The sequence below is a fragment of the Tyto alba genome, unplaced genomic scaffold, assembly GCF_018691265.1.
Source record: "Tyto alba isolate M040663 unplaced genomic scaffold, T.alba_DEE_v4.0 Super-Scaffold_1, whole genome shotgun sequence".
Classification (NCBI taxonomy): Eukaryota; Metazoa; Chordata; class Aves; order Strigiformes; family Tytonidae; genus Tyto; species Tyto alba.
In genome coordinates this window covers 89,180-115,576 of record NW_024881261.1, presented here as the reverse complement: position 1 = coordinate 115,576, position 26,397 = coordinate 89,180, and the positions used below count along the sequence as shown (strand labels likewise).

The 26,397-nt window shown below is 38.5% G+C and overlaps 1 protein-coding gene across 1 annotated transcript in view; it reads right to left on the bottom strand.

Annotated features, from left to right (window-relative positions):
* Window positions 1-21,038, bottom strand: part of CFAP46 (cilia and flagella associated protein 46) — a 95,683-nt gene extending 74,645 nt beyond the window's left edge. The window contains exons 1-9 of the mRNA XM_033001301.2: window positions 20,753-21,038; window positions 20,083-20,207; window positions 13,184-13,315; window positions 10,673-10,737; window positions 9,969-10,133; window positions 4,485-4,608; window positions 2,996-3,090; window positions 2,024-2,131; window positions 925-1,024 (exon numbers count right to left, since the gene is read on the bottom strand). Of these exons, the coding sequence (XP_032857192.2) occupies window positions 925-1,024; window positions 2,024-2,131; window positions 2,996-3,090; window positions 4,485-4,608; window positions 9,969-10,133; window positions 10,673-10,737; window positions 13,184-13,315; window positions 20,083-20,207; window positions 20,753-20,801 (963 nt within the window). The 5' untranslated portion in view covers window positions 20,802-21,038. The remainder of the gene's footprint in view (window positions 1-924; window positions 1,025-2,023; window positions 2,132-2,995; window positions 3,091-4,484; window positions 4,609-9,968; window positions 10,134-10,672; window positions 10,738-13,183; window positions 13,316-20,082; window positions 20,208-20,752) is intronic.
* Between the last annotated feature and the right edge of the window lie 5,359 nt (window positions 21,039-26,397).

Genomic DNA, 26,397 nt, shown 5'->3' with positions numbered 1-26,397 from the left:
TAGAGAGACCACACAAAATTTTAAACTAGGAATATCCCAACAGTAACATTATAATAAAGTACAACAGAAGACTAAACATTATTAAATGTTAGAAATAAGAAATCAAATAAAAGTTTGATGGAAAATGAATCATTCCTACTAAAAGAAACTGGGAAATGTGTAGGAACAAACACTATCAGAAAAGATCCATGTGAAGGAAAAAATTAGGGAGTGCAGTTTGTGGCACGTCTCTGGCTGGATTTCTTGTTCCAATGAGAGAAATATACTGCTTAAGTCATACTTCCCAGAAAAGGTAACAACTTTGAGGCATTTTATTTCGCAAGCTTTTTTGAACTCCTCCTTCCATCAGTGCCCTAATCATGTTCCAGACAGATAATCCTGAACAAAATTAGAAATCATATGCTGCTCTGCAAGGTCATAAAGAAAGACTAAAGTGAATATATATAATGTTATCAGCTTTTAGAGCTTGTATCTTGGTGACCAATTACAATCCCAATGGGTAAACTGTTTAAATCTTCAAAACCTGCAGGCGATACTTCCAATCAAATTGTTACACACATAACATTTAAAAAAATAGGCAAAAATTTACAGTTAACATTTATTTGCCGAAACTAACTGCACTGCTAGTTACCCTATTCTACCTATACCCGACCTTCTGACCTTACATTTTCTCTCTAGTTTAGGAACAGATCACTTATCCAAGTAATTATTTATATTAATGAATATATGAACCATACAGAGATGGACAGAACATCCCAGCACCAACATTATTATTTTTCAAGTATAATCTATAATCACAAGGGTGGGAGTGGGGAAGAGGTTTGTTAAAAAAAAAAAAAAAAAAAAAAAAAAAAAAAACCCAACCAAAACCACAACCCCTCAAAAAAAAACCCAAACCAAACTGTAGTTAGTATTAATACTTACAGTAATCCCAGCTCTCTTCAAATCAAGTATACAATCATATGCAATCTTAATGCAGTTTATTTTCACAGAAAAACGAGCTAGTTCCATAATCAAAGGAATCCTTCAAAGATGGAAAAACATCACTTCAGAGAAAATGATATTGCTCTTTTATGGAATTAGAAAAACACTGTATGAAAGTAACTTTGTGCAATATATCTGAAAACCTTGAAGTCATCTGAATATTAAATGACATGTAATTATACTAGTAATGTTCATAGTTAATGATGAAAAAGGAAAAATACCAAAGTTGGCTACATAAAAAATACAAATGTTCATCTGTTTATGACAAATCATTAGTATACTTCTACTGTAGTTTTTCACAAACTGTTCCTGAAGAACATAAAAAATACAGAATGAAATGTATGCAGCACAAAGATGATGAAATAGCAAAGGAAGTTTACAAATAATTCTGTAAATAAAATACAGTCATCTGGCATACAATTTAAAACAGTCAAATCCATCAGTTATGTAGGAACTAAGGACACAGAACACACACACACTAGGAGACTGTGTTCTAAATGTTTGGATCTCTAAATAATCAAATGAGTAGAGTGTACCGTCTGGATAGGAGAAGTAATGAGATACCTGATTATCATAAAAGAAGATTGACCTTAATGAGTGAAAATGTAGTATTACTTCCATATGCAACAACTGTGATTTAACTACTAGAACAGAGAGTTCAGTTTAGTCTGCATTTCAAAATTATGCTGATGAATTGGGAAGGGCCCCAAGAAAATCTAAAAATGAAGTAAAGTCTGAAAAGCACTTGTCAGTTCTAAGACCTTTTAAAAATATCATTTTTTCAACATGAAAGCTTTATGAAAAGGCTTAATCATGCTATACAAAGTTATATGCAAGAAGATATTTAATCTTGGGTTCTTTAATAAAGTATAATAGGAGCTTTGTCTTTAAGATGACCTGAGTGTTAATGCAACACAAACTGTTATAATCAAGTACGAGTTCACTCTCTTCAAGGTCAACGGGAATTTTGACAGACTTCACTGGAAGCAGGATCAGCTTCGGCATCAACTTTCACAGGGCTATGACAAGTACAACTCACTTCACACTGAGAACAGATGCTGGAGGCACATCATATTGTCTCAAAAGTACATACAGAGAATTCAGATTTGTGATGGCATCACTTGGAAATTCATTTGTGTCCCATTGCCTGCAATATATTAGGAAATTATCATAATTTTTCACAAGAAATATTATTGCATTCAAAGTTTTGAATAACTCTCCTAACTAGAAAGGATGGCGCTAAGTTCAATGTATCAGTGGGATCCCTGATTTTGGAATATCAAAGAAAAAAAAAATAAAAATCAAGGCAACAAAACCTACTTCAGCATGCCAAGTAAGTTACTCAGAGACAGCCAGATACGAAGCACAAAGAACAATCCAGCATAAGAATTAATATTTCAGACAATAAAATAAATTTTATTCCAGAACCAAAGAAAAATGGTGTGCGAAATTCCTCCCCTATAACGTTAACATAAATTAATGCACTGTTACTAAGAAGAGAATGAATTCTTTTAAAATAGGAAAGTGCTGACATTGGGGAAAAAAAATAAATGGAGATTTTGTTATGAAATCTAATTTTAAAAATTGCTTTATGCCTTTAAAATTTAAAAAGTTTTAAAAGTATTATGCTTCCCATCCTTGTGATTCATACATTATATTATAGATGAGATTTCTACACTTTGTCTTTCTTTACTCTCTTATACACAACTTGTGTACTGAACTGCAATCTGCTGGACACAAAAGCGTCGTTCAATCTCTTAAATTCTTTCACCTGATGATATCAGTACAACACATAATTCTCCACATTCCCAGAGAACTACCTCATTTTTTAGCAGAAGCTGTTCTCTAGACAGGCCTGACTTACTACCCAAACTGTCATTATAGTTTTCCTTTAGAGAAACAGATCTTTGCAGTAGATTTTTCTGCTGGCATATGGGATACCAGAACCTGACCCTACCTCTATAATATCAAGCACTGAAGTACAAGTGGAAAGATACATTTTAATACTTACAATTTTAACATCTGCATTTTATAAATAACTGAAAAATGGGTGGAACTGTGTATTTCCTTCTCTACCTGAGAAATATCCATTAGTTTGTGGTATACCTATAAAATAGCAATTTAATTATTAATTGACTAAATAAGCAAATAAAGAACACTCAACATGGCTAAAATAAAGCAGGTATGTCGACTGTAGAATTTTTCATGGACTTTAAGGGCAGTGAAGCTACTATGATAATCTATGTTGTTCTGCACAGATACCACAAAGATCACCTCATAGAGCTATACTAATCTTCACACAGTGAGGATCAGAAGTATTAGCAGAAAAGTAAATGTGGAACTAACATCTGAGATACAACTCTAATTAATGCACTTTTAATAACACCATTTGATAGCACTCATTCTAAAATCACCTCATCCAGCTACGAGAAATGAGCCCTTTCAAATGTATCTGTAACTATAGATTATATATAACTAAAAACTTTATGAAGAAATGACAATCTGTAGTTACTTCAATCTAACTTTAGAGTTACACATTAAACGTATGCACATTTCTTCTGACTCTCTCACAGATTGCCCATAGAAACCAGTACTGATTACTTAAGCTGTACTGAAACAATAAGTTTTTCAGGACTTAACTGTGCTGTTACTAAAGCTCTCACTAGTGTGGATCATACTTCTGTAGCCCTGCTGAGACACATAGCTCAAGTACAATTTTAGAACTACTTTATTCTTCTTTTTAAGGCCACTGTCAAATAGATTTACTCAACACTGCCTCTAGAAAACACAAATGTTGAGTTTGCCTAAATGTTATTGCTTCATTAATATTGCACCTCTGGAAGGTTGTATATTGGTTCTTTTAATCTGAATGTTAGAGAACTTTATAATATAAACCTATGCTCTTGAAATGCAGTGTTTGGGAGTGGACAGAAAAAGGCAATAGGCAGCGTAGCAAAATGAAAGAAAATAAGACAGCCTGCAACTTCCAGGTTTTATTTGCCTATTTCTGCTTTTGCCACATTTATTTTCACCCTTTATTTCCCATCTTAAGGGCATGCAACAAATGTGAACTGTTGTCATATGCTCCAATTCCCAGAACTATTTATAGGGCTCAAGTTGGATCATTAAAGTATTTATCAGCATGAGAAAAGTCAAGAGTTGCTAAATATGCCCTCAGTGGCATAAGGCAGGTTAAGTTGCATCCACTACACCTTCTGCGTTAATAATAGTTATTCCCAAACAGATTTTTTAGGGTTAGCAACAGTTATCCTGATGATATTGTGTTGTATTAAAATAACATAGAGCAGCAGGGAGCTCTTTAGTTTATAGTATCAATAATATACAAATTGGAAAAATCTCTGCATATCCACTGTACCGTTTGGTAGGTCACAAAACTTAAAATTAAGAAAACAACATATTTAACAATTATAACTATGATCTTACGAAGTGTAGAGAAAGCTCTTGTCTTACTGGGAGTTTAAAATATTTTACAGCATTACCATTAGTGAAAATATTTGAGAGTATTTGTCTGGAACATTTTCCTTAATAAAGGTTGCTGCAGTAGATGAAAATTCTTTTGCTTCTTCCAGTTTTGAAGCATCAAGGAAGCACTCAAGTAAATTTCTGCAGATCAAATAAATATTTGTATTTAATATTTATTAGCACTTTCTGAAATAGTTCTCATTTATAATTTTTCAAGAGACTTTATATTCAAGCTACCACTCCTAAATGCAGTACAAGTAATCAGTGCTATAAAGCACTGACTCAACGCAAAAGAAATCCTCTAACTTCTACTACTTGTTTCTTCTGGAGATGTACAGCTGTTAACGTACATTCATTGCAGATCAGAAAAATAATCTTGGAAAAGGAGGTTTTTGCGAAACTTTTTCTCAACATCACACCTGGAATTAAAACAATTAATTAAAGTTATGAGATAAACATTTCTGTGAGATGTATTCTAAGACTCTCCCTTAACTACTGGAAAGGCTAGTATTTCACAGCCAGCTAGGAAAAGAAAACTATTTATGTTAGGAACTGCAACCTACCTGCTGGATTTTCAATACTTTATCTGATTTAACTGGAAAAGAGCCTGTGATTCCACTAAATAAATTAACAACAATAATAATAAAAATTATTTGAAAAATAAATACAAATTTAAGAAAAAATAAATGTTACCATTAGTTTTATAACAGAAACACATTGTATGCACTTGCTATTTCTCATCAAATACCTCAGTAAATTATGTTTAGCACAAAAAATCTGCATGCGTATTTGTTCTATATCATCTTTAGCATACCCTTTGTAATGTTGTGTTACTTAATTTTTTATTTCCCTCCAGTTTCAGCTTATCCAGAAAATGCTGCATATCAATAAAGCATCAGTCATGGACCAAAGAAATAGAAAAGTTCACAAAGAGAAAGGAAAAAACTGGGGCAGAAGTGTAACAGGAACTGGAAACAGTCTGTAGAACATAAGACGAAAATATCTGTGAGAAAAGTTGTCTGAGCTTGAAAAATTACATGGACAGTCTTCATTTTCCACATAAAACTGTTCTCTCAGTAGAAATATCTCAATGTTTATGCTCCAGTTTTACTCAAGAAATGTAAGAATGGTGATACATGGATACTGATACACCATTTATTACCAATTATTATTAAATATTTGGTAAGAATACAAAAGTGTATAGTAGCACTGATAGCACACTGTGTTGATTGTGGGGTTTTTTTGACTTGCATTTTAATCTTGCTTAGGGAAACAAAATATTCACTGCAGTTCTAAAACTAAAATTAAACAATAACAAATTAATCTGCTAGCAGAATCATATATTATAAAAATACCTATTGTGTAATCTTCTGTATTCCTTATAATCTTTAAATTAGGAGACGAGAGTTGAGACTCAATGCTGCCTTTGCCTCGGCCTTCACCAGAAAGGTCTCCCAGGCCATGTGCCTCGTGAAATCATTAAAAGAATTCAGTAAAGCAGATCTATTGAAAATGACCTGTAGGTCCTGGTGGGCAGCCAGCCGAACACCTGCCAGCAGTGTGCTCTGGAACCAAAGGCAGCCAACAGCATTCGTGTCTGTATTAACAGGAACACAGATAGTAGATCATGGAGGCATGTGCCTACAGGGAGGCAGATCACTGAGATGGATCCAGGCTATTTACTAAGATGCATGGCAGGAAGACAGGTGACAATGGGTGCACAAAGAAACAAGAAAGGTTCGGAGTGACAAAAAAAGAAAAACTTTCTCCCCATGAGAGCAGTCAGGCAGAGTTGCTGCAGCTAATAAGTTGTGCAGTCATCATCCTCGACTGCTTCCAGACCTGACTGGATAAAGTCCTAGACCTGACCCCAGAGCTGATCCAGCTTTGAGCAGGTTGGATTACCGATCCCATCAAGTCCCCTCCCACCCTAATTGCCTCGCAATTCTAAGGTACAGGCTATATCTCTAGACATCACCTGTCAGGATTAGTCCAGATGTCATCTATCAGGTGTGGGCTTTTTTGAAGCAACATAGTATCTACATAACAAACTTGTCTTAAGGTTTTAGAAGAGCTTGTGAAAATAAATACCTTTACCCTTGGTTCAGTTCCACTGTGTATTCTGTCTCAAAGCTTCCCATTAACAGTAATTTTCTGCTCAACCAACATTATTTTTCTTGTGATTTATTTTTACTGAGGTTTTGGATGTTATTTGCTGTTTCTTTCACTGAAATTAAACACTGGAGATGCACTAGATCTGTCTATGTGTTGACTAGGTTGTTCTCTAACATTAATTTTCCTTAGTGACCATATACTTATGAATATCTTAGCCTACACATGCTGCTCAAACCAGAAACATTTGTTCTCACTAGCAAATACTTTAAATTATCTAGCAGATAGCTCTTTCTTTTAAATTTTCTCTCTCAGTAAAATACGAATGGTAATCAGAGATTGAAAATCAGATACTATCAGTTCTGCTGCTTTAAAATTTGTTCTTTAGGACTTCAGTTTTGGGCCCCTCACTGCATGAAAGACATTGAAGTGGTGGAGCGTGTCCAAAGAAAGGCAGCAAAGCTGATGAAGGATCTAGAGCACGAGTCCTGTGAGGAGCAGCTGAAGGAACTGGGTGTCACTTAGTTTGGAGAAAAGGCGGCTGAGGGGAGACCTTATGGCTCTCTACAGCTACATCAAGGGAGGTTGTAGTGAGGTGGGTGTCGGTCTCTTTTCCCAATTAATGAGTGATAGGATGAGAGGAAATAACCTCAAGTTGCAGCAGGGGAGGTTTAGATTGAATATCAGGAAAAAATTCTTCACTGAAAGGGTTGCAAATCAGTCTGCCCAGGGAAGTGGTTGATTCATCATCCCTGGAGGTATTTGAAAGACTTGTAGATGTCGCTCTCAGAGACATCGTTTAGTGGTGGGCTTGGTAGTGTTAGATTAACAGCTGGACTCAGTGATCTTAAAGGTCTTTTCCAACTTAAATGATTCTATGTTTCTAAAACCAAGCGAAACACTGCCAAATGGTCTAACTCTGAATATCAGACCTGTAAATCTACAACTATACTTAAACAAAAGTAACATTAGGACCTTATTTTTGCCTGAATTTGTAATAATAGAATTTGTTCTTTCTAGTGGACAACTGTCAGAGACACTGAGCAGATTATATTAGTATATGTCTTCTACGTCTTATTTACCATTGAACTAAATTTCCACTGCACAGCTTCACTTCTAATCTCAATCAAGGAATTAATCATTTAAGTCTTTCAGTTAGATTAATTAAAATGGTACAATATCTGGGCACACACATAGTTTATACAATTATACCCTTAAAAGAAGACAGTATCATCCTTAAATATATGTAGCCACTCCATAAAAAGAATGGCACACTGCTCTCAACAACTATCAACTATATTGTACCAAAATATTTGAGCAAGGGTGTTTGGACTAGGTGGTCTTGAGAGGCCCTTTCCAATCTCAACTGTCCTGTGAAGATGGAAGAATCAGGGGGCTTTCACTGAGAAAATGTATGCTTTGTTATAACCCAGGACTGTTAACTCAAGCAACTTAGTCAACCTCCATCGTCAAAAGTTCTTACATTCTAAAGAATTAAATGAAAACTAATCTTTGAATTGGGATCCCATACTTCCTAGGAAAATAATTTGCAAGACTATTTTGCTAAAGCCCCTTACTGTGACTGAAGAAAACTCCTTCACGCATATTTTTTCTTAGCGGAAGTGATCACATTTAAACATAAAAATATTTAAATTCTACCAGCTGAACATCCCACTGATGACGTCTGAAAAATAAGTGTGACGGTGTCGTCATATATACACTGTTCAACACGCAATGGGAAGTCAGATTGAGACCACTCAAAACATAGCTCAAACAAACAAGGATATTTTCAATAGATACACTGATAATTATTTAAGCATATTGCATAATATATTAAACATGTACCTTTCTGCTATTCTTACTATGGAAAATGTACTTAAAGGCAACAGATCAAAAAGTATTAATTTATTCAGTCACTTAAAACCCAGCAGTTATAGCAGAAAGTAACAGCATGTATTTCTATTTAAAAATGCTATATTTGTATCTGTCTTTAAAATTATATTTAATCAGGTTACATTTTTCATTTCCTTATACAAGCAATAAGACCTTTCAGTCATACTTAATAAGAACATCCTTGAAATAGGGAAAATAACTGCAATGTACTTCTTTAGCCAGCAATTGTCTTCAGTGAAATATCAATTGCTTAAGGATTCCGATTAAATTATTTAATTCAGTGTATATTATACTATACACACTTCTGAACAGTTGTATGCAGAAAAACCTATACATTTCTTAAACAAAACATTAAATTGGTTGACAAATTTTGGTTATGACAGACATAAATCTGGAAGGCATTTTTATCCAACCCTTGATTACTAATCCCTTCCCTAAAAATGATTAAGCTTTTAATTCTAAATTTTTTGTGTAATACCTAAAGATACTCCGTGAATTCACCTTGTTGGAAGATTTAACTCTCGAATAGCAATCTATACAAGTTATTGTCCTTTTCATAACTTTTGGGCTCTTAATTTTCATAAGACTGGTTAAAAGAAGACTTATTTCATTTATACTTTGAAACATTATGCCAAGCAGGATATTCAAATTAGCAGGAACAGCCTTTAATTTAATAGTGAAGAAAACTTGATATAATACTAATTAGAAGGAAATTATTAGAACAGAAAAATCTTGATCTAACCTAATTACATCGATAAGAACCATGCAGTACCAAATTGTACATTAAAGCATGTGACTGACATACAAAAACCACATCATCACAGATGACAGCTCATGTCTGTATTCTCAATTGCTGTATTTGCGATACAAATATTTATTTTGCTCACTGATTTCTCATAAAGTTTAATTTCACTGTACAGTTATGGGTTAACAAGAAGAAAAAAATAGTAAGACAAATCACTTAGGTCGGTATATATAACATCTTCATAATGAAGAAGGAGGAAATTAAAAGATATCCTGACATACCCAGAAGGTATTCTCACAACCTTACCAGGCTGCTTCTTTCTCTTCAGGGATCAGAGGGCAGAAGATATCTTTGTTTATCTATTTAAAGTTTACGTTTCTTTACCCGAAGAAAATAGTTCTTAAAGAAAATGGGAGTTTGTCTTTCTCCTCACTTAGAAGGACTGCACATAAGCCATGACTCAAACACTACATCCAAAATGACTGTGATACTTCAGACCAGACCCAGGGCCTAACTGCCTCTGCCACTAAAATTTTAACCTCAAAGTAAATATTAAAACGAAGCACCTTTTATGTTAAGTGTACATTTATATATCTCTTAAAAGTTATTAATTAAGCTTTCCACAATAAATATATCTATCTATCTATGATGTTACCAATGAAATTTACATTATTAAAGACTACCTCAGGTCGCAGCCACATGTACAAGAAGACTACAGAATGTCCATCTGAAAAAATACTATTAAACTCACATCATGAGTTCCGCTCGCCAGTCACTGTCTTGCTCTTCAGTTTGGTTTAGCGCTTTAACAATCTGAGAAAGGCTGGGAATAAGACAGTAACGGAATCCAGGCTTAAGATATGGCCTCACAAGTTGCCAATAAAGAACTGAGGCATTATATATCAAAAAATAATATCTGAAAAACAAGAATCAAGAATTTAGTACTTCATGAACGTAGATAAACATAAAATTACAGATGAAATATTTTAAGACTCTTCTAAGAAGCAAAAATTGGAACTTTTCTTATGTGTTTAGATAAGAACCAATCCTGACTAAGAACTGAGAACAGAAATACAGCACAAGAAGAATACGATAGATACTCTTGCAACTACACTCTACCTAGTAATTAACCACTTAAAATAAGCTATCATGGTGCTCTCCTTCTACAGAGTATAAATATAAAAGGAGAAGGAATGCTCAGAAATATCTGCCTTAATCAGGGTGATTCATCCCATCTATTTAAGACCGTCCAGTATTCTTATATTTCTGCAGCATGCACAGCAGTTACAGAAGTGCAGTAACAAAATGGAAGAAAAATCCACAAAAGCAAAAAAAAAACCACCCCAAACAACACATCTCCAGATAACCTAGTGAAAATCTGAGACAAACAACTACCAAAACCTAACTCTAATATTTTCTGAGATTTAAGGAGTTAATCCTAATAGTAGGGCCTACCGTTGCTCATGGGTGGCAAAATCTATTGCCTTCATGAAAAACAGAGCAAACTTTTCAAAATCTTCCTAGAACAGAACAAAAAAAAAAACAACTGTTACTCCAATTTGAATATGGCTTTTATAAATCAGTACATTATTTTCCTATTTCAATATGTGCACATCACATAACATTGATTTTCAGACCAATCAAATAAAACATGCTGCCACAATAAGCTGCTGCTATAGAAACAGAATAACTTAAAATCAGTAGCGTTGACGGTTACTATGCTTGCCTGATTTCAAATTTTAAGACAGTATTTTCAGTTTCTTTCATTTCTGCCAAACTTTAATTATCATGACTGAAATTTTCCAAAACTGCAAAGCTGCATGCTTTTTAAGCTTTCAGCAAAGAAAGCTCAGAAACGGCCAAGAATAAAGTCAGGGAAAAAAATAATATTGGTTCATCCCATTAAAAATCTTGAGGTAGTATTTTCTTCAGAAAAGCTCCAACAAGAATTTGTCAACTGAATAGTGTGTTAGGCATGCTCTTTTTATCATTAAAGCATCCAGGAAGCAGCTTTTTGGAGGAGTACCCAGGGGTCCTGGCGGACACCAATTTGAGCACAAACCAGCAGCGTGCCCTTGCTGCAAAGGTGGGTAACAGAGTCCTGGGCTGCCTGAGGAGGAGCGTTGCCAACAGGTTGAGGGAGGTGATCCTTCCCCTCCACTCAGCACTGCTGAGGCCACACTTGGAGTACTGTGTCCAGTTCTGGGCTCCCCAGTACAAGAGGGACATGGACACTGCGGAGAGAGTCCAATGAAGAGCCACAGAGATGATGAAGGAACTGGAGCACCTCTCATATGAGGAAAGGCTGAGAGACCTGGGATTATTTAGCCTGGAGAAGAAGGCTCAGAAGAGATCACAACAGCATATACAGACACCTGAAGGGAAGGTGTAAAGAAGATGGATGGCATCATAAAAAGGAATTTTTGGAAGCTTAAGAGAAAGATGTAGTGGAAATTGCAAAGTGTAGGTGGAACTGGATGGGCAGGAAGGGGATGACTCCAGAGGGCTCTCTGTGGTGAGATAGAACAGAATAGCTAAAAACTCAGAGAGAGTTTGGACTGATTTACTGGTCTCTGGGTCTGGCATGAGAAGGTTAATGAGCAATGAGTGGGAACTGTCTAGATAAAGAGAAAACCAGGATTAAAAGCCTGAGAGGTTTTAGACATTACAGTAGAAAAGTTGCATTTGGCCCTTAAGAACATAAGCATCTTAATCAGCTAACAAAGATTCCTTAGGACGGAAACCAACATAAGGACAAATTTATCTTTTCTAAGTAAATGATCATTACTAATCATACAGTTCATGAGATGTTGTGCCACTCTTATTTTCATAAGCGATCTTGGAACACAGAAGTGAAAAAGTATATCTTAAAAGCACATTAGAACACACAGCACAAAGGAACCAAGTTAGGATTGCACACACTAGGTTGGTTCCTAGCTTCTTAGAAGTTAGCAAGAGTCAAGAGAAAACCAGCAAAATTTGGCTGAGATATAGAATACTTTACAGACTGGTTTAATTTAGAAACATAAAAGGCTAACTGGACATTAGAAAATACTTTTCAAATGTGTACAAATTTTTAAAGGGACCACTGATAAGTTGTTCTGCACATGCACTCAGAGAAGGGAGAGAAAGTGAGATAACATAATAGGGAAAAGACTCTAGTTTGAAAGTTAATTCAAACACACTATTCATAGAAACTACAGCAACATCTGTTGGGGAAATTTGTGAATACAAGTAACACAAACATCTGTTAAGGTCACTTGAGAGGGTCAGATATCATTGACAAATTGTCAAAGCTGACTGATCACAGTACAAGGACAAGTGAAATATTGAAGAAAGAAAAATAGATCCCACTCTGCTTCAAATTCAGCAGGAGGTAAAAATTGCTCATCATGTACAGACATAGTATCACCAGATAGTAACACACAGAAGAATCCTGCTGAGTTACTACCAGAAAGCTCCATCTCTCATTTCAGAATGCCACATCCAAAGTAATACATGGAAAGGTTACCAATCAGTGGTGGAAGCACATTACTGCAAAAGAGAAATGAACCATACAACCTCTCTGAGGGCCCCTTTAGTCTTCCATTTCCTGTGATTTTGTAAAATGCGTAGTGTGATCCTGAATAAAACTGCTAATTCTTTTACCAGTTACAGCTAAATTTGGTCTGAAAATATAATATTGATGTAAAAAGTGAAAGGAGTGACTTTAAAACAACAGACTGCCTGAAAAATTTTGCAAACTTTTTTTCTACTTCCCTGAAGTATTTGATACATTAGTCTAGATCAGATAGTAAGTTTTCATTAGTCCCAAAACTACATGTTAATATATATTTTTTCCATTGATTTTTCCTACAGCTCTAATTACCTTTGTGTATTTTAAATGACTAAAAGCAATACACAAAAACCTAGGAAGAAATACTCTTAAAACTGGCTTGATATAATGCAACCTTCATAATTTCTCACCAAATTATCTGTAGAGAGTGGAGTGTGCAACTGGCCTTGGCATAGATATGCTCTGCCGAGAAACTGGTTCACAGGAAATCTTCCTTTAAAATACATCTGTAGACAGTCCCTGCTCATTTCCACATATCCCAGCTAAGACCAAAAAAAGGCATTTTAATATTTTTAAACCGCAACACATAATTAAGGATTGTTTGTATTAAAAAATGCATGCCTACTCAAAATGTGACATCTAGCTGCATACAAGTATGCCAACAATATTCCATAAAGCTGCATATCAGATCTGATACAAACCCATTAAGATGTATTAAAATTTAAAGCCAAACTTCTGTCATTCCCAATGTATAGAAAAATAGCTCCTTTATTTAACAAAGCTCTGGAGAAATTCAGTCGTAGAACCCCTTACAGTATACAAAAAAATGTTTCCTTTTTTAATAGCCATTCACAGAATTGTTAACATAAAGGCAAAATTCTTAGTAGAATTTTTTTTTAAAGGATGGATCTTGTATGGATGTCAGTGCTGCATCTCAATTTTCAGACAACAGACAGAATTTGAGTGGCTTGCAGCCTGGAAAAAAAAATTATTTTATTAGAAACTCTGCTTAAAATCCAATCAATCACTTGTACCCATAGATTGAAAATGTAAAATACTTCAAAATTAAAAGCATTTATCACATTTTATATGTCAGCTCAATTAGCAACAATCTTTCATAATTAGTATGTCACCTTTTCTTCTGTTGCCTGGCAGGAACTGTTCACACACACATTTTTTTCAGTCATAACCAAATTGCTAATGTTAGTGTTGAGAAAATGTTGCAATGCAGTGCTGCTGCACAAGCTGTTCTATCAGCTCTGTCCCCTGTATAGCCCCAGCCCAGGGCTGCATGCGCAGTCAACTGAATAGAGCATTAATAAAATGTTGTAACAAAGGTAATGATGTGCCTGACAGTTCAAAGGATGTTGATGTATGAGAAACTGGCCCTTAGCTACCGAAGCAATGGGAGATCTATCATTGTGACTACTAAGAACTGAGACGTACAGAACTTGAGGTAATCTCCCTTGAAGACTAAAAGAAAGAAGAAACAAACAACGAAGTGGTCGGACTCCAGAACAAGATGTGAAACCCACTGTCAAGATAATAATGACTGATAAAGTATAATTCTGTGTATTCTGGATTAGGTAATGCTTTGTAGGTGCATAAATACATGTATGCGAACTCATGTAAGCTGTCACTCTCTGCGGAGGTGACCCAACGCTGCTGGACCTGAATAAAATCCTAGAGTAACCCACGACGGAGTTCGAGTCTCCTTTAACAGTTTTGGCGACCCAGATGGGACTCTAGGCTGTGACGGGGAGGACGAATAAAAGAGGATCCCGATATTACATCCTACAAACTGCCGGCTACAGAAAGGTGAGTTCAAGTCTCCCCTTGTCTGTGTTTGTGGGTTGGAATAGGAAAGGATCACTCTGAAATACCCCTCACAAAGAAAATTGCAGAATGGGAGGATATCCTTCAGTACCTAAAGGATCCCCCTTGGCAGAATTATTAGCAAATTGGAATAAACTTTCTGGGACAGCAGGGTTGAGTAAAAGTAAAATTATAGTGTTATGTCAAGATGACTGGCCATTTTTAACCAGAATTAGAGGGGCAGGTCCCCAAGAAGTATGGCCACCTGAAGGTACCTTCGATGAAACTAGGTTGAAATGTTTGAGATTGATATTAGAAGATAGGAATCCGCAGCAGATGAATTATTTATTTTTATGGCTGGAATGGGCCGATTTGAGAAATCGTATGGCTCTAAAGAAACCTATGAAAAGAGAAGAATTAATTGCCTTCCTTGATGATCATCAGGGAAAGAATCAGAACCAGAGTTCCCATCCACAATCAGAAGGGAAATCTGTTGTAGGACAATATCCTATGGTAGTGGAATTTCATTCCAATCCTAGAGTAGGCCCCAACTCAGGACCTGAAGTTCCTCCAGTTATTGCAGTTTCCACACACCAACCCTGGAAACCTGGTGATTTAATGTTGTGGCAAGAAAAAATGCCGAGGTTAAGGGACAATGCTGAAAAATGCGCTAAGTTTTTTTTTTTTTTTTTTTTTTCTTTTTCTGACAGTAGCTTGTCATATTCAGAAGAGACATGAATCAGGTTTTCAGTGACTTCAGTGACCTCCTGCTGCAGTTCGTCAGTTGTTTCCTTCAATGCCTCTTACGCTTCTAAGAGTTGATATTCTTTCTCTGAAATACTTTCTTTCAGCTCCACAATAGTCTCCTGATGTTGTCTGAGAGAGCAATGAGCACATTTCAACTCCTCCTGCATCTCTGAATTCTTGCTAATTGTCTCCTGTATGGTTTCTCTTAACTGCTCTCTCTCATTTTGGAGATTCTCTAGTTGTATTGTAAGATTACCATCTCCACTTTCTGTCAGAGTGCTTGCTTCCTAACATTCAGGCAATTTTGGAATAAAATTGCTTCTCTCCAGTTTTTCAGATTCTCTTTGACATTCATTGGCCTTTACTTCCTCCATTTCATGCCATTTCCTTTTTGCCTGGCTCAGCTCTTCTCTCAGAAGAAATATTTCTTGCTCAGTAGATTCTCCTTGAATCTGAGGGATCTTGTTTGTTAGGCTGTCCTCCAGAATCTCTGACCGCCTCTGAACCTTTAACAAAAGTTCTTCCCTTTCTTCAGCCTTGATCTTCTCATTGCTCAGAAGTTCTTGTTGACACTTCAATTCCTTCTCAGTTTTGAGAATCATCTGCACAAGGACTGCTGCTCAATGGATACCACCCGATCCCCTTGTCTCCACTGCTGTGAAAATATGCCTTATCAACACTCTCCTGCAGGTTCATCTCCAGTTTGCTCTTCTCTGCTTGAAGTCAATCTAGTAAAGATGTGGGACTTCTGAAATCTGCAGCCCCCATAAAAATTAAGACTAAAGGTGGTATACCCCCAGCAGTTAAGCAGTATCCTATCGTAGCAGAAGCTATTCCTAGTATCACTAAACAAATACAGAATTTTTTGGATAAGGGCATTTTAAGACCTACTGTTAGTCCTTTTAATACTCCCATTTTACCTGTAAATAAAAATCGAAAGGATGAGGATGGAAATCTTGAGTATCGGTTTGTTCAGGATTTACGAGCTGTAAATGAATATGTAGAACCCCCACATCCAGTAGTTCCCGATCCTTCTACTATCCTTACAAAAATACCAATTTGGGCGAAATACTATACTGTTTTGGATTTGACCGGAGCTTTCTTTACAATACCAATTGACCCTGACAGCCAGAGTTTATTTGCCTTTACATGGGAAGGTCGCCAGTATACCTGGACCAGACTTCCTCAAGGATTTACTGCTTCACCAACTTTGTTCTCTCAAATATTAAAGAGAGACTTACAAGATCTGGAACTACCGGCTGGGTCAGAATTGATACAATATGTGGATGATTTGTTAATTGCAAGTAAAGATTATGACAGTTGTGTAAAGATACTAAATATGTATGTCTTAGATTATATGAGAAAGGACATAAAGCATCTCTCTCCAAATTGCAGTTTTGTGAGCCTGAGGTAAAATATTTAGGGTTTATACTAGCCGAAGGTACTAGGAAATTAGATCCAGATAGGGTACAGGCAATTCAGGAAATCGCTAGACCTTTGACTAAGAAACAAATGAGAGCCTTTCTTGGACAAGCTGGATATTGTAGACCGTGGATACTGGGTTTTTCAGAGATTGCAAAACCTTTGGTAGAGACTACTAAAGATGTGAGCCCAGAACCCATACCATGGACGGAAGAATTGGAAACAGCTTTTATGTCCATGAAGACTGCCTTGGTAAATGCTCCAGCTCTTGGGTTACCAGATTACAAAAAACCTTTTAAATTATACGTAACAGAGAACAGAGGAATTGCAAAGGGAGTATTAATTCAGAAGCATGGACCCTACGAACGTCCTGTAGCATACTATTCTGTCACCTTGGACCCAGTTATCAGAGGATCTCCATACTGTCTGCGATCTATTGCCGCAGCTGCTGAGCTGGTGGAAAAGGCAAGGAATATTGTGCTAGGCCATTATCTCATAGTTGCTGTTTCCCATGAGGTTGAACTTCTACTAACCAAATATGCAGAAAAAGCACTCTCTGCACAAAGGACACACAGATATGAAATGATCCTTTTGCTAACGGAGAATGTCAAACTTGAGAGATCAAAGACTCTTAACCCTGCTACCTTACTCCCAGTGACTGAACCTGAAAGATCACACGACTGTGTAGCTGTCTTGAAAACCATAAGCAAGACTAGAGAAGATTTGAGGGACACTCCGGTGGAACACCCTGATTTGAATCTCTTTACTGACGGATCTTCCTTTTATCTTCACGGTAAGAGATTTACGGGCTTTGCAATAGCTACTGAAAAGTTTGTTCTCATTGCTGAACCCTTGCCACCGACATTAGGAGCTCAAGCTGCAGAATTGATAGCACTAACCAAAGCAGCATTGTATGCTAAGAATAAACGAGTTAATATTTACACTGACTCGAAGTATGCCTATGGCATTTGTCATGCAGTCGGTGCATTGTGGAAAGAAAGAGGCTTTCTAACATCTGCAGGTAAAACCATTGCACATGGGTCTTTGATTAATGACTTGTTGTTGGCAATACAAGAGCCAAAGGAAGTTGCGGTAATTTATATACCTGCTCATACGAAGCGCACCGATCAGCTTGCGACAGGTAATTTTCTTGCAGATGCCGCAGCACGAGCCGCCGCTACTAAAAATTACCCCACGACTGAAGTTGTGGTTGCTAATTTCTTTTCTGTCCCAAACCCCGATACCCTTTATCGCGATGTCCCGACCACCGAAATGGAAGAGTGGAAGAGGACGCAGGCCGTGCGGGATAGGGGGGCCTGGACCCTGGATGGTAAACCTCTATTGCCCAGAAGGTATGTGCTGCCGCTTGCGCGTTGGTACCATGAGAAGGGGCATGGAGGTCCCGAAGCAGTAGCCTCAAAGGTAACGCAGCTATGGGCAGCACCAGGAATCTTTTCAGCAGCTAAGAAACTGACTGAAGGATGCTCTTTGTGTAAGAGATATGGAGATATAAGGCCAAAAGTAACGCCAGGGAAGAGGCCGCCAGCAGTCTGTCCTTTTCAGAAACTTCAGATTGACTTTGCGGAAATGCCAGCCGCTCTCAGATATAAATACTTGCTGGTAATAGTAGATCAACTCTCTGGGTGGGTAGAAGCTTTCCCGACCCGGAAGAATGATTCAAAAATAGTTGTAAAAATCTTGCTTAAGGAAATCATTCCTCGATATGGCGTACCTGAGGTGATAGACTCTGACCGTGGACCGCATTTTACAGCATCTATTTTATTACAAGTTTATGTAACCCTAGACATCAAAGGACAGTTTCATACTCCGTATCACCCACCTTCATCAGGGCAAGTAGAAAGAATGAATAGAACAATTAAGGAGAAGTTAGCGAAAGTATGCAGTGAAACTGGATTAAAGTGGCCAGAGGCATTAAATTTAGTTTTATGGGATCTTAGAACTACTCCAAAGCAGCCGTTAGGAATTAGCCCAGCAGAGGTCCTATTTGGACGAATTTTAGCTGTACCTGGTTCGTATATTTCAGCAAAAACTGCACTACTGGATGGAGATGAGAATGTCACTCAATATTTATTATATTTACAAGATTCCTTTCAGAAAATTAGAAAATATGCATATTGATACCAAGGTGTGACACCAGAAGTACAGGTTCATGATTATAAAGTGGGAGATGAAGTGTTGGTAAAAACATTTAAACGAAAGAATAAGATGTTGCCAAAATAGGAAGTAAGCCATATGATGCAAGTTGTGCAGCGAGACAATGTATCCTGGGATGTTAGTGATTTATGGCAATGGGCTACTTCCTGGATTCCTGATTTTCCAACTTTAATCAAGAAGATTCTAATGGTAGTCGTTTTAGTCATAATCATTTTGATCATGGTAATGTTTGTATGTCAGTGTTGTGTCTCGTGTTTATCTCGTATACCCACCAGACCCTATTGTATCCGATAGGATAGTGAGTATCCTAAAAAAAAAGGGGGGACTGTTGAGAAAATGTTGCAATGCAGTGCTGCTGCACAAGCTGTTCTATCAGCTCTGTCCCCTGTATAGCCCCAGCCCAGGGCTGCATGCGCAGTCAACTGAATAGAGCATTAATAAAATGTTGTAACAAAGGTAATGATGTGCCTGACAGTTCAAAGGATGTTGATGTATGAGAAACTGGCCCTTAGCTACCGAAGCAATGGGAGATCTATCATTGTGACTACTAAGAACTGAGACGTACAGAACTTGAGGTAATCTCCCTTGAAGACTAAAAGAAAGAAGAAACAAACAACGAAGTGGTCGGACTCCAGAACAAGATGTGAAACCCACTGTCAAGATAATAATGACTGATAAAGTATAATTCTGTGTATTCTGGATTAGGTAATGCTTTGTAGGTGCATAAATACATGTATGCGAACTCATGTAAGCTGTCACTCTCTGCGGAGGTGACCCAACGCTGCTGGACCTGAATAAAATCCTAGAGTAACCCACGACGGAGTTCGAGTCTCCTTTAACAGTTTGTTTTCCATAACAAGAAAAAACAGTCATAGCAAACTGTTTTATATTGCTATGGGACACCTTGCATATTTTGGTCTAATTACAAACTTCACAAACCACGGTTTGATGACTGATTATAAAGAAGTGATATTTTAGAGGCCAAGTTTTAACTGAAAGTGCACGTTTTAAAAATTATTCTCCAAAACCAGAAGAACATAGTATTTTTCACAAGTAATTCTGGGGATATTTTTAGGTAGTAACTTTAACAACGGTAAATACAATATGTCATAAAAGTTTTTATATTCAATAAACCGCCTAAATTACAAACCTGAAATGCTTGTTCAGCACATAAAACATATAAGTCAGTGCTGAAGTTATCTAAAGAGTTAAGCGCTGATTTTCCTTGACTGGACGATTTGATTAATTCATAGGCACACTTCAAAGCCTGAACATCTGAAATAAAAAAGGAATAAAGAATGTAACAGATAATTTATGCTTCAAGGTGGACTGACAGACATGATTGCATTATATCAAAAGAACTATGTGGCATCCTGTTTCTCCTTTACATAAATAAATTGTGAATGTTTGAGGAAAAAAATGTCAAGCAAATGTTCAAAGTTAGTCACAGTTGTAAAATGAAGCATTAACAACTCTCTTGCAATTTAAAATCGCTAACGCTAGCTTTGAAGGCCTGATTCACAATTCCCCGAATAATACTCAACAGCACTCTTTCCGTTGGCACAAAAATTCAAGATTAGATCCTTAAAGCTGTTGTATGAAGCAAACTTGACAGGAAGAAAACGAGATTACATTAAGAACACTATAACAGTTACTTCTTTTCATAGCTAAGAAGCACTTTTAAAGCACTCAGAGAAATAATACCTTTTCTATTTATTTAAAACACGAAAGTCGAGCAGTTTTCGTGTTTAAGGCGCGATTTTTATTTTGCTTATTTTGACAGAGGGGCAAAATTTCGCAGCCGTCAGACACGCTCTTACCTCGGCGGCTCTCCGCGGCCAAGAGCCGCTCCCGGACGGCCAAGTCCATGCCGCCCGCCGCCGCTCCGCGGCCGCCGCTCCGCTCCGAGAGGCGCGGGGGCAGCTCTACGGCCCGAGCGCGAGGCCTTAGGGAGGAGTTTTCCGGCCAGACCTTCCGAGAGCTCCCCCCGAACAACCGAGAGAACCGGCTGCGGGGGGTGTCCGCCCGGAGACACGACGACACGGCGGCCGCCCACGGTCGCGGCCGCCCACGGTCGCGGCCGCCCTCCGACCCGCCGCCGCCGCCGCCGCCGCCGCCGCCGCCGCCGCCCCGCTCCCGAGGTCCCGCCGCGCGCGGCTGCCGTTGCCCCCCGCCGCGCGCGTATCCCAGCAGCGCTCCCCGGACGCGCGCGCATGCCCGCTCCGTGCCCCGCTCGGGGGCGAGCCCCGCCCCGCCCCGCCCCGCCCCGCCCCGCCAGGTGGACCGGAGGCTGGGCGCGCGGCGCGGGTGCCGCCGGGCAGGGCCGTGCGAGGGCGCGAGCAAAGGCTGCGCGGGGCAGCAGCCGGGCTGCCTCGGGCCCGCGAGGGAGCGGCCACAGCAGCGGGCGGTGCAGGAGCGCACGGCGGCCGGGACGGCCTGCACCGGAGTCTGCTTCTGAAAGGGGGTAGAAGCACCTGCCTCCGGGGAGGGCGGCTGCTGCTTTTTAGCAGTGGTGTTGCTGCGGCTTACGCCACGAAACGGATCTCTTACTCCCGCTGAAAGTCAGTGCATTTCAGCGTGTGATGCACGCTTTCATTCTTAAGCATACGCTGTATAAAATCGCTTCTCAGCCACAGGCTGTCAAAGGCAATCATTGATAGCTTCCTGTAGATAAAAGTATTGCTAGGAAATCCTATAACCAGTAACTTTTGTCCCTGTCTTGAGAGCTTCTCACACGAAACCTTTCGAAATAAAGCACCGGTGACTGAAGCTTCGGGCTCAAGCAGAACAAAATGCCAAAGGACATCTGGATGGTATCTGCCAATGCAGAAAGAAGCTATAGGCTAGCAGATGAACAATATTCTTTTGAGATTTACTTCACTGTATGTCAGCAGGCACAATTTTATAATTAAAAGCATAAACCTTCAGAGAACAGTCCAGAAAAGAGATACAGTCCAAAAAACCTGGAAGCTTCCTGACTGTGCGCTGACATCAAGACAGACCAAATTAAGCATTTATGCCTTCCATGATTTCCCTCCAACTGCTTAGTCATGGCAGATTCTATGAGGTAAATCACCATAGTCATGAAGACAATGTAAAGGCTTACGCATACAAAGGGCTCGGGTTAAATTTTAAACCCGAGCTCTTTGCACTTCGAGCTAAATTGAAATTCTGTACTGGTAGAGTGTTCCAGTCCTCATGGGCAGAACACTTCATTCTGAAGTGCAACACTGATGAAGAGTTTCCAAAGATGTTTCTTGCAGTCATCCTTAGCTGAATGAAAGAGGACTATTAGGAGAGGCCATAAAGGTGACAAACAATACAAGTGATCAGTGCAGCAATTTCTTATGCTGCAGGCCCAACTACTGTATAAGTCACACGTACCGTATATTTCAGAACAGTAGAAGATCCTCCAGCTTATGTAGCACTGGAAACATTACAATATATACAAGGACCTGTAAAGAATTCAGCAGTAGACTTCTTCCTATTCTCTACCTGTTCTCCTACCTACTCCTGCCTACTCAGTTCACTGAAATTAAGTAACGGTCTCGCTTGTATGAATGTTAATAAACAGAAATAAAACTCATCTGGAAACTTTAGTTGGGCAAGGAAAGAAACTTCCATAGCGAACCTGTGGTGGTTTCTGAAGCAGAAAGCAATATATTGGTCTTGTGTAATTACGTTAGGTAGTTATGACAATGGCTTACCGTGACCTACCATGATACGCTTACGTTTGTACCCAAACTTCATAGCTCTCAATGTATGACTCATCCACTTCTTGATGTCCTTTAGCAGAATCCCAGGCACCGGTATGACCAGTGTCTCCTGATATAGAAATCAAGATGTGGAAGCTCTACACATTCTGACTCAGGAAGGAGCACTCCTGAAATGTAGATAATAGCCAAAATGGCACCACAATAATATAAAGGTGAATTATTCTGTTTATTATTCATCCTCATGGAATACCTGTGCTAAGAGCCTGGCTGTATTATCCCCAAATTTAATTAAAAATTACTGACTGCTACATAATGAAAAGTGGTCACATGATTTGTGATATAGAAGCGAATATAAAAATCTACTGATTATGCCATAGTAAAATGACCAGGAAAATACAGAAAGGAGACAAACAAGACCGTGTTGAAATCACCCATTTGAATTAATTTGGAAAAGAACTGAAAGGAATTAAATCAAAGAATCAATGAAAAAAAAAAAAAAAAAAAAAGAATTGTAGAGTTGGAGGATGGTCACATTTTACTTAGCTAAGCTTTCTGACTTTTCTCAAATTGTAACCTAATATAGAATGACTGTGGTACTCACATCGGGAAGTTCAGAAATAGGTATTCAGCCTCCCAGCTGCTACCCAACAACAGTTATGGCCTCCTGACAGAGGAGATAGAAACACAGTATTCCTGGTTTGCTCAGGGATAGAAAGAAAAGTATCCCTGGTTTGCTTAGAGGTAGAAACAAAGTATAGATAGAAACAAAGCATAGATAAAAACAAAGTATTCCTGTTTTTCTTTTTGTCTAATTGCTGATAGCTTTTGCTAAAGGGTCCTGGTGTACCGTGTACTGGCACTATAGTTACCTCTATTTGCATAAATAAAGAGACTACAGTAGTTATCCAACATAATTAAAAATTCAAAAATAGAGCACCTCCTGTAAATGGTCAAAAGAAAGTTCTTCAGGGAGGTTACTTCACATTCCAGCTGCCTTTTATAGGAATTCTTTCTCTTTCTTTGAATAGATGAGGTACTGGACAACATGGCTGATTCCCGTCCTCCTACAGGCAAGGTGAGTCTAATGAGAATGCAAAATAGTACAGACATGATAGTCTCTAATGAGAATAGTACAGAACTCAAATGAACCACTGGTTTTCTCCCTATGTTCTAACTTTTTAATTATAATTACTTCCTGTCTCTTTTGTGCTTTGGTTTTCAGATTCAAACATCTCACTTCATGCATTACAAGCTTGTCCTTCTCAAAGAGCTTTTCTATACTGTGAGTTTTTACCATGTAAGAGAGAACGAAAATAGTTTTCTGTAACGTTTTGTCATCTGTTGCTCCTCTTCTGCTCTACACCAAGTATCTCAGGGGAGCTTGAGGCCAACTGCACTATCTGTACTGCAGATGCTGTTCCATCTCATGATGTACCCTGGAATTCATGTGTAAATCTGAGGAGACTAGACATATACATTCCACTTATCCCCAAGCTGCATCATAAAGAAGAGCAACAAAGAGGAGAAACGAGATTTATAGGCAGCAAAGAGATATAGGCAAACTGGAAGTATTATCTATAGACATTATGCATCTTATTCTTTTTGTTTAGAAATTGATCATGAACAGATAACTGGTATTAAATTAATTTCCAATCTTAATTGTCTGAATAAAAGTTTAAATCAATCTATTCAGATTTAAATTTTTATTATATGTTCCTAGAAAGCACTCATAATCAGATCACCAGAGCAGTAAAACTACTAAGAAGTGGAAGTATTTTAGGGAGAGTAGGAAACAGCAGATGATAAAGAAATGCCCGTTAACACGATGCATTTGTTGTCTGTGCTGTCATTACTTCTTGCCAAAAAACCCCAAATGGCTTAATGTATCTCTTTTCCATCTCTGCTTCTGATGAAAATCTAGTACTTACTGAGCAACATAAGCATGTAACTAGATCAGATCAAAGGTCTAGCCAGTTAGCTTTCCTTTGACAGAGATGAACAGTAGAATGAATAGTAGATGAACAGAGATGAACAGTAGAATGTTTAGAACAGGGTATTGTGAAGTTTAGAACAGGGTATTGTGGTATTTCCCCAGTAAGGGATCCCCTAAGCTTCCAACAGGCCATGACCAGCAACCTTGAGCATCTGGCCCTGTTAAAGTACCTGTGTTTTTAATAATCTGTGACATGCTTTCTGTCATGAATTTGCTTGATTTGACTCTTTAAATGCATGCAGACTTCTGGTATCTATATTATATTGTGCCAGTGAGTTTCAAACTTTAACTAAGTATTGCATGGAAAAGAACCTCACAGAAATCCCTGCAAAAATATTATAAACTAAAAATTGTAACTATACGAGCCAAACTCTGGCAGGAATTAGCTGTGTGTGGTTTTAACTAAGCTCTGGCATTTGTGGGAGAAGAATTTTCGTGATGTCAAAATGAAGACTCTTTTTCCATCTGAACCACCATATGGAAATGTTTATAATAAAAAGTCTAGAATTACTGAAACACAGTGTTTCTCTCTAGACAGTTTTGTGGACCAAACGATGCACTGTAATATAATGTAAAAGAGATTACTTAGTGACTTACTCAATTTATTTGATGTAAATGATAGCAGAACGGGTATCTCATGTTGAATGTTCCACACAGCTCCTCTAAGTCAATCATTATGTCACAATAGGAATAATTAACATTTGATAATTTCCAGTATCTTTTAACATACAGTATCTACAGTTATCTGAAATTAACTTTTAAACATGCTACCTTAGAAAAGCAAAGCCCAACAAATTAAGCACTATGTAACTATAGCAGAATATTTAATTCTATCAGAGAAATAACATACCAAGATTTGCTATGAAATAACATATTTAAAACATTAAGTATAGAGTAAGCATGGCTTTTAACTTTTGAAGATGTATGTGCGTCTGCTTAGCATTAGAGGGCCATGCCATTTAATTGCTTGCTTCCTAATACATACCTCTTTACATTGTTGCTTCTCCACATCCTTTGCTGGGATGAGTTTGCATAGAGACAGCTCCATGCTGTACTACTGTGAGCTAGTATGCTAAGAAAAAGCACGTGCTTTCAAGCGCAGTGCCCCTGGAGACAGATGCAGTATCCAGAGCTGCCTGGAATCCCGAAGAGTCAACCTGCCATCGTTCAGAAGACACGCTGCAAGACAGCGGACTACTAAGGCGCCGGGACAGAAAGCTCAGGACAAGCCATCTTGCTCCCCCCCACCCTTTGAAACGAAGCACCTTCGCCAGTGCTTTCACTGCAGCTACGGTGAAGGGCTTATTCTCGGCTTTGAACACCTGCTACAAATCACGGGATTTTGTAGGGCAAATCCTCAACCCAGCGGGATCGACGGCAACATTAGTACCGACTGGTACAATGTGATTGTGAGCTTATTTAATTGTCAACCTTTCTATAACAAAAAAAGAGGAGAGAGAAAAATTGAGTCTCCGGGGCTTCTTGACAACGACGATGACGATGATGATGATGACGACTAGTACCTGGGGCCTCGCCCGTCTCAGCTGAGAGGCAGGAAGCCAGCCGCTCGGCAGGACGACCACCGTCTCCGTGGGGCCGCGCCGCCCACGCTCCTCCCGCGCAGGGTCCCCGCAGCGCGGACCGGCTCTCAGGGTTTCCAGCAGGCGCCGAGGAGCCGCGCGGAACGGGCGGAGCGGGGCCCGGCCAGGCCGGCAGCCCGGAGGCGGGCGCAGGGGGCGGGCGCAGGGGGCGGGCG